The 12,776-nt window shown below is 47.5% G+C and overlaps 1 protein-coding gene across 1 annotated transcript; it reads left to right on the top strand.

Annotated features, from left to right (window-relative positions):
• The first annotated feature begins 1,583 nt into the window (after nt 1-1,583).
• On the top strand, nt 1,584-11,753 carry LOC134295928 (golgin subfamily A member 6-like protein 2). Its single transcript, XM_062969425.1, has 4 exons — nt 1,584-5,741; nt 7,739-7,844; nt 9,272-9,467; nt 11,667-11,753. The coding sequence occupies exon 1, from the start codon at nt 1,908-1,910 to the stop codon at nt 4,839-4,841; it is 2,934 nt and encodes a 977-aa protein (XP_062825495.1). The 5' UTR covers nt 1,584-1,907; the 3' UTR covers nt 4,842-5,741; nt 7,739-7,844; nt 9,272-9,467; nt 11,667-11,753.
• Nucleotides 11,754-12,776: the final 1,023 nt, after the last annotated feature.

Below are 12,776 nucleotides of genomic sequence, written 5' to 3'. Positions count from 1 at the left end.
GATAGCTAACACTCCAGAAGAAAGGAGCAGAATTCAAAACGATCTTGACAGACTAGAGAGATGGGCCGAAACTCACAAAATGAAGTTCAACAGGGACAAATGCAAGATACTTCACTTCGGCAGAAAAAATGGAAATCAAAGATACAGAATGGGGGACGCCTGGCTTGACAGCAGTGTGTGCGAAAAAAAACTTTTGAGTCCTTGTGGACAACAAGTTAAACATGAGCCAACAATGTGATGCGGCTGCTAAGAAAGCCAACGGGATTCTGTCCTGCATCAATAGGGGAATAGCGTCTAGATCCAGGGAAGTCATGACCCCCCTCGATTCTGCCTTGGTCAGACCACACCTGGAATCACACTGTGTCCAATTCTGGGCACCACAGTTGAAGGGAGATGTTGACAAGCTGGAAAGCGTCCAGAGAAGGGCGACTAAAATGATTAAGGGTCTGGAGAACAAGCCCTATGAGGAGCGGCTTAAAGAGCTGGGCATGTTTAGCCTGCAGAAGAGAAGGCTGAGAAGAGACACGATAGCCATGTACAAATATGTGAGGGGAAGTCATAGGGAGGAGGGAGCAAGCTTGTTTTCTGCTGCCCTGCAGACTAGGACACGGAACAATGGCTTCAAACTACAGGAAAGGAAGGAGATTCCACCTGAACATCAGGAAGAACTTCCTCACTGTGAGGGCTGTTCGACAGTGGAACTCTCTTCCCCGGGCTGTGGTGGAGGCTCCTTCTTTGGAGGCTTTTAAACAGAGGCTGGATGGCCATCTGTCGGGAGTGCTTTGAATGCGATTTCCTGCTTCTTGGCAGGGGGTTGGACTGGATGGCCCATGAGGTCTCTTCCAACTCTACTATTCTATGGTTCTATGATTCTATCATGTCTCCTCTCAGCCTTCTCTTCTGCAGGCTAAACATGCCCAGTTCTTTAAGCCTCTCCTCATAGGGCTTGTTCTCCAGACCCTTGACCATTTTAGTTGCCCGCCTTTGGACCTCAGACTATGGCTTTGAACCCACTGGGTGACTTTAGGCAAATCTCACTCTCTCAACCTCTTGCCTTGGAATAACTCTTGCCAAGAAAACTCTGTGATGGGGTCACCTTTGGGTCGTCCTAAGCCTGAAACAACAGCCATCCTCACTAGGTATTCATTGGAAAGTGAGGCTCTAGAATCCTATTTGCAGCCCCAGGAGGCAGTCTTGGGCTAGGGAGACCGGCCAAGCCAAGCCACTACTGGTCTGAGCCTTTCAGAGGTCCGGGCTGTGGCGCAGGCAGGAGAGCAAGCCAGCTGCAATTAACTGCAATGAATCACTCTGACCAGGAGGTCATGAGTTCGAGGCCCGTTCGGAGCCTATGTTTGTCTTGTCTTTGTTCTATGCTAAAAGGCATTGAATGTTTGCCTATATGTGTAATGTGATCCGCCCTGAGTCCCCTTCGGGGTGAGAAGGGCAGAATATAAATGCTGTAAATAAATAAATAAATAAATAAATAAATAAATAAATAAATTCAAACACTAGAATAGGAATCTTGCTCTTCCAGGTCTGTCCTCTGGAGGAGAAACCAAACTACGAGCCTTCTTTTGCCAGCTGATTGTGTTCCTCTGCTGGGGCGATTGAGTCAGGAACTGCACCTGCTGGTTTGGTCTTTCGTTTTAGGGAAGGGAACACAATCAGCTGGCAAAAGAATACAGTCCTGTGGCGCTACAGCCATGAAAGAACTGAGGGCGGCGACAGCCGACAGGGAGCTCTGGCGTGGACTGGTCCAGGAGATCAGAAAGGACTGAGCGAATGAAAAAGAAAGAGGAAGAAGGCGCTGACAGATAAGCTTTGCCCAGCATAGGGGAGGGTTAACTCGCCAGTGGGCGTGGAGAGAGTGGCGCGTGGCTCAGTCTCGGAAGTTTCGCTCCGGGCAGATGGAGAGTTGCGCGGCCGGAGAGATGAGCCTGAAGGCGGTGCTGGAGGAGCGCTACTCGGCCTCGGCGCTGCGTGTCCTGCGGGCGGAGGCGGAGGGGCTGCGGGAGAGGCTGGTCTCGGCGGCGGTGCGGGGCAGGAAGAGGCTCCGGAGGAGGGTGACGGTGGGGCGGACCCCGCTGGGAGAGTGCCTGAGGCAGCTGGAGCAGACCCGGCGCCAGTGGGAGGCCAAGGTCCGAGGAGAGGGCACTCCGCCGAGTGAGGAGGCCCAGGTGACGCTCCTGAACCTCCTGGAGAAGGGCCTGGCCCTGGTGGAGAGGGTGGAGGCCCTGCGGGAGAGGAAGAGCAGGAGGAGCCCGAGGAGGAGGAAGGAGAAGGGCGGGGAAGGGCAGGAGCAGGACCCTGGAGGAGGGGAGCGCTCTGGAGACAGCGCAGCCAGGGATGGAGCTGGGACCAGGCACAGCCAAGGAGAAGAAGGGGAGGAAGACCCCGGAGAGGAGGAAGGGCACCATGGGAGCCACACTCATGAAGGGGATGGAGACAGTGCGGGTGAGCCTCAGGATGGAGACGGCGATGGAGAGGAAGACAAGGGTGCAGCCAGGGATGGACCTGGTACCAAACACAGCAAGGAAAAGGAAGCAGAGGAAGAACCTGGAGAGGAGGAAGGGCACCATGGGAGCCACACCCATGAAGGGGATGGAGACAGTGCGGGTGAGCCTCAGGATGGAGACGGTGATGGAGAGGAAGACAAGGGTGCAGCCAGGGATGGACCTGGGACCAAATACAGGAAGGAAAAGGAAGCAGAGGAAGACCCTGGAGAGGAGGAAGGGCACCATGAGAGAGACAGTGAGGGAGGTGACACTCATGAAGGGAAGGGAGACAGCGGTGGGAACAATGAGGGTGAGCATCATGATGGAGACGGTGATGGAGAGGAAGACAAGGGTGCAGCCAGGGATGGACCTGGGACCAAATACAGAAAGGAAAAGGAAGCAGAGGAAAAGCCTGGAGAGGAGGATGGGGACCATGAGAGCCACACTCATGAAGGGGATGGAGACAGCGGTGGGGACAGTGAGCATGAGCCTCATGATGGAGATGGTGATGGAGAGGAAGACAAGGGTGCAGCCAGTGAGGGACCAGGTACCCAACACAGCAAGGGAAAGGACTGGCAGGAAGGAAAAGCAAGCAGTGTCGGGCTGGATGCTTTGGAGGTGGAGGAGGAGGAAGGACCATATCAGTCCCCACTTCAGGAAAACAAGGGAAAGGGTGACCTTGAGGACAACTCTGATGGAGATGAAAGTGATGAGGACAGCAGTCAGGAAACTGGAGATGATGACCACCATGAAGTCGATGGTGATGGCAACAGTGATGAGGGAAAAGAGAGCCGTGCCAGGCATGATGCAGCAAGAGAGAAAGGGCAACATCAGGGCAAGAACTTTGCTCCGGAGGAGATCTGCCCCAAGGGAGGAGAAGGCAGGGCCTTGCAACCACAGAGGAGCCAGCTGGAGATGGGAGACCCACAGCCAGGCGGCAAAGGAGGAAATATGGACTGTGGTGAAGGTGGTCAAGATCATGGTAAGGATGGAGATGGAAGCAAACACAGTGATGGTGACCACAATGTAGGGAAAGATGATGCCAGGTGGGATGCCCTGAGGGAAGAGGTGAACGAAGCCACCCAGCATGAGAGCGACAGTGAGGGAGGTGGCAGTCATGAAGGTGATGGAGAAAGTGGTGGGAGCAGTGGTGGTGAGCATCATGATGGAGATGAGGATCAGGAGGGCAGTTTCTGGGAGGACAGTGATGAAGAGGAAGAGAATGGTGACAGGTGTGATACTCTGTTGAAAGAGACGAACAAACTGGAGCGGGAGATGGAGGCACTGCAGGACCCCTCGCAAAAGACGGTGGACATGTGGAGGAAGGAGGCAGAAGATCTGAGGAGTGAGTACCATGACATCTGTTTTGACATGGCAACAGCTGTAAACAAGATAGTGATTGAGTTGTGGTCAGCCCTATGGCTTAATACATTGCGGGCAGTGACTGCCCTTCGGGAAACCTTGAGCCAATTTTCGCCAGTGGAGGCAGCTGCTTTGAAAGTGGAGTTTGATTCCTTAAAGGGCTTCGTGGATGTTGCCTGGAGCCAAGACACATTAGCGAAGCTGTCCCATCTTTTTACCTTAGTGTATGCTCTACAGGGCCTCCCTCTGCCGAAGAAGGGCCTTCCACATGGTGATCCACTGAAGGAAGGGGGTTACATCATGCTGGAAATAGATGCCTGGCGCTCTGTGCTACTGGAGCAGAGTTGGGAGAAGACAGATGCCCTGCAGGTGAAGGTGGACGCGGTGCAGGGTATCTCTCCGGAGCAGGCAGGTGAATTGAAGGTGAAGATGGGCGCTCTCCAGAAACACATGGATCTTCTGTGGAAAGCCCCCCTGAAGGAGATGATGGCCTTGCTGGCAGTGGCATATGAGCCATGCCATATATGGTCCTCACGCCCCACCACAAAAGGGAACACCATATGGAAGAAAGCATGTGATCTTGCACTTTCCCTGAAGGTTCACCTGAAGGATGTCCCACAGGAAGAACGGCATCTTCTGTGGGGGGAGGCGACTTCCCAGGAGGCCATCCTTCATGATATCCCAGTGGAGAAACTGGTGGTGCTGGAAGAGAAAGTGAATGCATGTATTAGGAAGGTGGCGGATATGTTGCAGAATTACCTATGGAAGTTCTTGAAGTATTCCTCTCATAGAGAGCTGGACAATTGTCAGGAAGAGCTGGATGAACTACAAAAAGATCTAGATTTCCTGCAGCGACATCCAAATTTGACATATCGGGAAATCAAGATGGCTGCCCTGCATAGGAAGAGGGCTGCCCTGCTTAGGAAGATGGCTGCCCGGCACAAGGCGGATGCCTCCCTTGAGGTGGATGATGGAGAGATGTAAGTGGACAGAATACTAGAGATGATAACAAGGTTAAATGTGTTAGGGAAATCTCCAAAACAGCAGTGTAGCCAAAAAGAACACACAGGATACTGAACTGAGCAGTCAGCTCACAGCAAGCAGAAGGTGAAGTGTTGTGACTGTAAAATAATTATTTTGAAAATATTTTTATTGGATTTTATATTCATAATCATAACAGTAGTACAGTAGAGTTTCACTTATCCAAGACTCGCTTATCCAATGTTCTGGATTATCCAACGCATTTTTGTAGTCAATGTTTTCAATACATTGTGATATTTTGGTGCTAAATTCGTAAATACAGTAATTACTACATAGCATTACTGCGTATTGAACTACTTTTCTGTCAAATTTGTTGTATAACATGATGTTTTGGTGCTTAATTTGTAAAATCATAACCTAATTTGATGTTTAATAGGCTTTGCCTTAATCCCTCATTATTATCCAACATATTTGCTTATCCAACATTCTGCTGGCCCATTTACATTGGATAAGCGAGACTCTAATGTAATGTGGATTCTATATGGCAGTGTAGAAGGGGCCTGAAAAAGCTCTCATTTTGTTAAACTTTTTTTTTATTTCTCCAAAAGCATAATTGCAATTGACTGTCACTGTCTGCTTGGTTGCAATCAGTTACTCTCCACTTTCATAGCAATGAGGGAGGATACTTAAGGTGCAAAAAGAACTTATAATGCAAAAGAAAAAAAAAGCTTTCTTAATTGCTTTTCTTCAATTATTCTTCAGAAGTGCAGGTGGGTGTTCTGGCAGAGCTGGAAACCTCAATGATTCTGTGCCACCTTTTATATCGTATTCGTGTACTGGATCGAGGAATACCTGGCACAGGGAAGTCACTCCAGAGGAGCGCAGCTTATTAGTACAAAATTTGTAAGTATTTGTGAACACCACATGCTTTGGAATTGTCATTGTTTCATGTCAAAATGGCAGGATGGGGCCTTGAATTTTGCAGCTTGTGTATTTTGAACAGATTATGGAAAGTTAAACATTTCAGCTGAGAGTTGGTTTGTGCATCCAGTGGCGTCACTGGCATTAGTGCCATCCAGTACAGCCATGGGGTCTTCCTCATGGGCCTCCTCCTGCAACATATGGGACCACAGTAGAGCAACAGTAGAGTAGTAGCAAAAATGTTTTTTTAACCAAACATCAACAGCAGAAACAATGTGTACTTGTAGCACATGCAGCTGAAACTGTATTTCTCAATGAGTAATGAGGACAGTCCTGACCAGAGTGCTGGTAGAATAGAGGGCTCCAAAAGTCAGTTAACACAGAGTTTTAGCCTTGTCAGTATATTGATATTGAACATATAAGGTGGGCTTACAAAAATGTTCTTATGCTTGAGCCTAACTCAAGAATACTTTTATAAAATGCCTCTACTGAAATCGTCGTCTCACTCGTTCAGTCGTTTCCGACTCTTCGTGACCTCCTGGACCAGTCCACACCAGAGCTCCCTGTCAGCCATCACCGCCCCCCTTTCCTTCAAGGTCAACCCAGTCAGTTCAAGGATACCATCCATCCATCTTGCCCTTGGTCGGCCTCTCTTCCTTTTTCCTTCCATTTTCCCCAGCATCATGATCTTCTCCATAGCCCATGTCCTATGGTACTTGACTACTGATTGGGATTAGTGCCTATGTTTTACATTATTTTAACTTTTGTAAGAAGTCACCTTGTCTGTCTCCTGAGAAATCTGTATAAAGACCAAGTAGCCACAGTCAGAACAGACCACGGAACAACAGACTGGTTCAAGATTGGGAAAGGAGTGCGGCAGGGCTGCATACTTTCACCCAACCTATTCAACATGTACGCAGAACACATCATGCGATGTGCGGGGCTTGAGGAATCCAAGGCCAGAGTTAAAATTGCTGGAAGAAACATTAACAACCTCAGATATGCAGATGATACCACTCTGATGCCTGAAAGTGAGGAGGAGCTGAGGAGCCTTATCACCAAGGGGAAAGTGCAAAAGCTGTGCTGCAGTTAAACATCAAGAAAAACAAGATTATGGCAACCAGACGGATTGATAACTGGCAAATAGAGGGAGAAAACGTGGAGACAGTTACAGACTTTGTATTTCTAGGTGCAAAGATCACTGCAGATGCAGACTGGAGCCAGGAAATCAGAAGACGTTTCCTTCTTGGGAGGAGAGCAATGGCCAACCTTGACAAAATAGTGAAGAGCAGAGACATCACACTGGCAACAAAGGTCCGCATAGTCAAAGCAATGGTCTTCCCCATAGTGACCTATGGATGCCAGAGCTGGACCATAAGGAAGGCTGAGCGAAGGAAGAGAGACGCTTTTGGACTCTGGTTCTGGAGGAAAATCCTGAGAGTGCCTTGGACCTTGGCAAGAAGGTCCAACCAGTCCATCCTCCAGGAAATAATGCCCAATGGCTGCTCACTGGAGGGAAGGATATTAGAGGCAAAGCTGAAGTATTTTGGCCACATCATGAGGAGACAGGAAAGCTTGGAAAAGATCACAATGCTGGGGAAAATGGAAGGAAAAAGGAAGAGAGGCCGACCAAGGGCTAGATAGATGGACGGTATCCTTGAAGTGACTGGCTTGACCTTGAAGGAACTGGGGGCGGTGACGGCCGACAGGGAGCTCTGGCCGGGACTGGTCCAGGAGGTCACCAAGAGTCGTCGATGACTAAACGACTGAGCAGCAGCAGCAGCAGCAAGATATGTTATTATACTGTGATTTTAATGTGTTACTGGTTTTATTGATGTAATATTGTTTTGGGCTTGTCCCAGTGTAAGCTGCCCGAGTTCTTCGGGAGATGGAGCGGGGTATACATAAAGTATTATTATCATTATTATTATCTTCCAATAGTTTTTTGTAATGGTGTTTGTTCTCTCTGCTTTTGGCAGTGCAAAAACCATCTCTCCTGATAATGACTCAGAAGCAGCAAAGAAGATCCTGGAGGCTTATGCCAGGCAAATAGAAGAGGAGGTCTACAGTGTGGCTGACAGTAAGGTATGTTATATGCCACACGCAACGGAAGGATTCAGAAACAGTAGTAGTCCAGGTTTTCCTGAATATTGCCCACTTTTGACAGCACTCCTTGGCATTGCCACAGGTTCATCCTGCCATTTCTGCTTGACCTTGTTGTGATACCCCGCTGCCCATCCCTTTGCTTCATTTTCCTCCTCTCCTCCCCTTCCCATCTTTTCCCTTTCTGTCTCCTTAGCTGCTGCTATTTATCCTTGTGCTTAACCGAGAGCGGTCCTGGAGGCAGTTGTCTCTATTTTTCAGCATCTGGCATTGGGAGCCTGCATAGTGTAATGGTCTGAATATTGGACTAGGACTTCGGGAGTTGAATCCCCGCTTAGCCATGGAAAGACACTCAGTGACTTTGGACAAGTCTTCCTCTCTCAGCCTCAGAGGAAGGCAAAGGCAAGCTAACCCAGCATAAATCTTACCAAGAAAACTCTTTGATAGGTTTACCTTAGAGTCACCGCAGAGGCCTACAGTCCAGTGCAAGCAATGGCAATAGCATGTTCAGAGGTAGATCTTGGGAGGAAAGCAAAGTATGGTTGGCCTTCCTATATTCATGGATCCCACCAGAATCGGAAGGCAGATTGTTGGTTTGGCATTATATATAAAAGGGTAATGAAATTTCGGCCTAGGAAAAAACAACAAAACTACACATCCCAGAAACACTAAACTTGGCAGCACAACCCCTCATCCATGCCTCTACATTCATACAACAACAAAAAAAGAAAAATAAAGTCCTAATTAGAGGGAGAGGAATAATTGTTTTTATCCAATTGCTGCCAGTTAGAAGGCTAAGCTCCGCCCACTTGGTCTCGTAGCAGCCCACTCAGCCAAGGGGATAGGCAGAGCTAGGCCTCATTTAGGCCTTTCCACACTGCCTATAAAATACAGATTATCTGATTTTAACTGGATTATATGGCAGTGTAGACTCCAGGCCCTTCCACACAGCTATATAACCCATTTATAATGGACTTAATGTCAGGAGAAAACCTTTACCCTTTACCTTAACTACCACCAATTCCACAATACTTTATTTCCCATACCACCATACTTCGCCACAGCAACGTGTGGCCGGGCACAGCTAGTGTGTGTGTGTGTGTGTGTGTGTGTGTGTGTATATATATATATATATATATATATATATATATATATATATATCCACTTTACTATGGGATTATCTGTCATGAGGCATGTGCATCCATGGGTTTTGGGCTTCCTGTACCTGAATGGGCAGTTTTCCTTTGATATGTGCTATTGGAGGGAGTATTGGAGGGAGTAATCCATTGCCAGGCATTTCTAAAGGCTCTGTTCACTGCTGACCTCCTCTCCTTCTGACCCCATACCTGCTAAAAGACTCTGCAATACTGTCTAATGTTCGTTCCTTTCACACATTTTCCTCTTTCTAGATGGAATATCACCATTTAATGGCAGAGAAGCTTAATGCGATGAATAGGAAGCTAGATGACACCTTGAGGTCCCCTTCATCTAACCACGGCATCAGAAGGAACGAGCAGCCACCTTTACAGGGCCCTTGGATTCAGCCTTCCGGTGTCACATCAGTGGCAACAACCACAGGAAAAGCCCAGCCTCTGGAACTGCCCAGTAAGCCTGGAACTAAGGGTTGGACAAACTGGTGCATGGTCCTGCATGTTGCTGTTTGTACTTATGGTGCAGCCCTTTCCCACTTTTCACCTTGTCATGTTGATACTGGTAAGGGGAAGCCCATGGGGTGGAAGGCAGGCCAAGGGTTGCAGGTCTGAGTGAGCAGTGGGCTCTGGGTTTATTTCTCTGGGGCCAGACTTCCCCTTCTATACTCTCTTTCCCTTTCCACAAATCCTCACACGATCAGACCCTTGTATTGGAACTTAGCATTTCTTCAGCTCTTCTTGCTCTTCTTGCAGAGGGATTTTTTTTATTCTGGCAAAAGTGTTTGCCAGGCTTGGGTCTTGCTGGTCTCTGCTTTTCTAGTGGCTGTCAGGACTGGTGTCTACCCTGCTGACATTACTGGCTCAGTCTTTGGTCCAATGGACAGGTGATTGTAGGCATGGAAACATTGCTTTGGAAAATACTGGGAAGTCTTCTCATCTGTTGACCTTCCTTCACTGATGTTTTCTTCAGAGGAGGGGCAAGAGAGGTTTTCTTTCTTCTCAATTCTCAATTTCATGTGAGCCTCTCCAACTGAATGATGGGTAGAATCACACTTAAGTGATCCCCACCTTGCTTGATCACACTCAGTGTGCCATCCATGGTCTGATGTGTTTTGCAGGAGGGAGTTCTACATCTACCAGAAGCATCCAAATGCCTTGTACAGTGAATCATTCTGTCCAGATGAATAACATGGGCCCGACTGAAATGAATTACCCTGGAAGACCTAGACAGTTCTTTGCGGTTTTCTCTCTAAGAATGTATTAGGTCCTCCATAACAACTCTGTGAAAACTCCTGAAGAATTATTTATGTATTATTTATTTATTTACAGCATTTATATCCCACCCTTCCTTCTCACCCTGAAGGGGACTCAGGGCAGATCACAATGCACATATACATGGCAAAGATTCAATGCCATTAGACATATATAGACAAACACAGAGGCAATTTAACATTTCCAGCTTCTGGCTTCATGAGAGGATGCACAAAGCCAGTCATAGAATGACCTGGAGACCAAAGACATTCCTAGAAAGGACATATTGTGTTAGATGTTGGTAGATGAAACTCAGATAGCAGCTGTATGGGTGCAGGGTTTCTCCTGTACTGTTAACAAGCTAGTTTCCTCCTTATTCCTCAAGACTGAATGCCTAAAATGGTACCATGGGATTTCCTTTGCCTCTTTTGACTCTTTGTGTATTTGGGAAGAACTCTACTCAGGGCGCTTCCAGACATGGGGAATACTCACACCAAAGTGGGTTTAAAAAACCCCGATTCGATATGGGTTTTTATCCCCATGCCTGCCCAGAAAATCTGGTCTTTTCTGATTCAGTGTTCCCATGCCCTCTCAGAAGAGCATGGGCATGGGCATAACCTATAAGCTGGTTAAGCAACTGCAGGTGGCACAAAATCTGCTAGGGGCGCTGTTGAGGCGCCGGGGCCTGGAACGCCCAGGGAAAGTTGCCCTTTGATGTCCGTCATTCAGGTGGCTCCGCCCCCTTCTTTTCCACGCTGAGCACTCAGAGCCAAGGCCTTGACACTGAATTGGGCTGTGGGTGGGATGGCTGTGTTAATTCTATGTAATGTAACTATATGAACATAATGATGTAAATAAACTTCTGGTTTGTAAGGTAACTCTTTTATCTATTCTATTCAGCTCTACCTTCTACCTTTTATTTTTCAGTGATTGGTTTTGGGGGGGGCACCAAAATATTGTTTGCTTACACTTGAAAATTACCTAGGACCGGCGCCAGGCATGGGATCATCCCCTCCCCCCCAAAGCCCTTAAAATAAGTGAAAACTCACTGGGTGTCATGACACCTCTCTGACAGGCCTCCTCGCGCATAGAAATGACATACCAGGAGACGTGAGGAGGGGAGAAGTGCATCATTTCTATGTTCATGGAGCCAGAATGAGCAAAATGGGCTATGGGGATCGAATCCTGGGACCTGCTTTGTCCCGAACTAATCCTTTTTTACCGGAGGCATTATTTGGGTCCTGTCTGGAAGGGCCCCCAGTGAGAGCAATGGATCTGTGAAGGTCTTTATCAAACCACTGTGTTTGCCACTTGTGCTGCTTCCTAATATGTCTAAGAATTTAAAAGGGCTTGTGGGCTGCTTTTGTGGAAGTCTCATGTGTTGTGTTTTCCTCAAAACCAGGCTATGTTCCCAGTGCTGCAGCTCAGAAGAGACCTCCTTCCGAACTTGAGGTTGCAGACGATCCAAGCAAAGCCCTTCAAATACAAGAGCCCACCAGTCTAAATAGACCCCAGAGACGGGACCCACCACAGCCCGAAGAGTCAACGCGTGCGGAGAGTTCTGGGGAGAGTCTCGTTGGCTGTGAATCAGCTCTTATTCAAGGAGAGGATTCAGAACCGCCCCGTAAAAAACAGAAGGTGAATCCTGCCAGTGGGACCCAAGAGCCTTCTTTGACTTGGGAACTGTTTGCTGTTCTCCAAAAGCATGTTGCTCTTACTATAAACCAAAATATGGAGAAAGTGAGCGATGTAGTGAGCAGGTTGCATGGCACTGCCTTAAAGGATACAGAAGAAGCAAAAGCCCTGACGGCTGCTTTGGAAAAAGCTCAGGCACTTTCAAAGTCCTTCTTTGAGGATGCCTGATGTACATCTGGGGTGTTGAATGGGTTTGTGGGTAGGGTTGTGTACCTAAAAAAGAAATCTAGAGACATGAAATTAGGAAAGGAATTTGTCTCTACTAATACTGTCCAGCATGACCCTTGTATGCACTGAGGATATGTTCAAAAGCCCCAGTGTAGATTCCTGAAATGGTGGATAAAAATTAACGCTACTTCTTTTGGCCATGAACACACCATAGAATTGCACAAAGAGGACCTAGAGAAGCCCACAAACTGTTCTGCATATACTGTTCTGTTTTAAAATCTTGACTATATTAAATGATATCAGGGATGCCATTTTTAGGAAAAGAATCCTGCCTGGAGCTCAGGAGAGAATGGGTGCTGGTCAGAATTGAGAGCACTGGGCTACGTTGACCAAACATAAAGCCAATTCAGCTTAGTCTTTTGCTTATTCATCGCAAAAACTGTTTTTCTGTGTCTACAAAAGCTGGATGTAATAACTCCTTTTTATACGTTTGTATCTTCCAATCCATTATTTCTTAACGGAATCAATAATATTTCAGAAAAAAAGAAACCTTGTCTTGCTTTGACCAAGTAATTAATGAATTCAGGGTTTATTTTCACAAGTTGGTAAGCCTCAGTTAATCTTTTATCAGATACGTGGCATGAACCCA

This window comes from Anolis carolinensis, chromosome 2 (assembly GCF_035594765.1).
Source record: "Anolis carolinensis isolate JA03-04 chromosome 2, rAnoCar3.1.pri, whole genome shotgun sequence".
NCBI lineage: Eukaryota > Metazoa > Chordata > Lepidosauria > Squamata > Dactyloidae > Anolis > Anolis carolinensis.
Note: the sequence above shows the minus strand (reverse complement) of the source record. Positions and strands in the feature narration are given on the sequence as shown.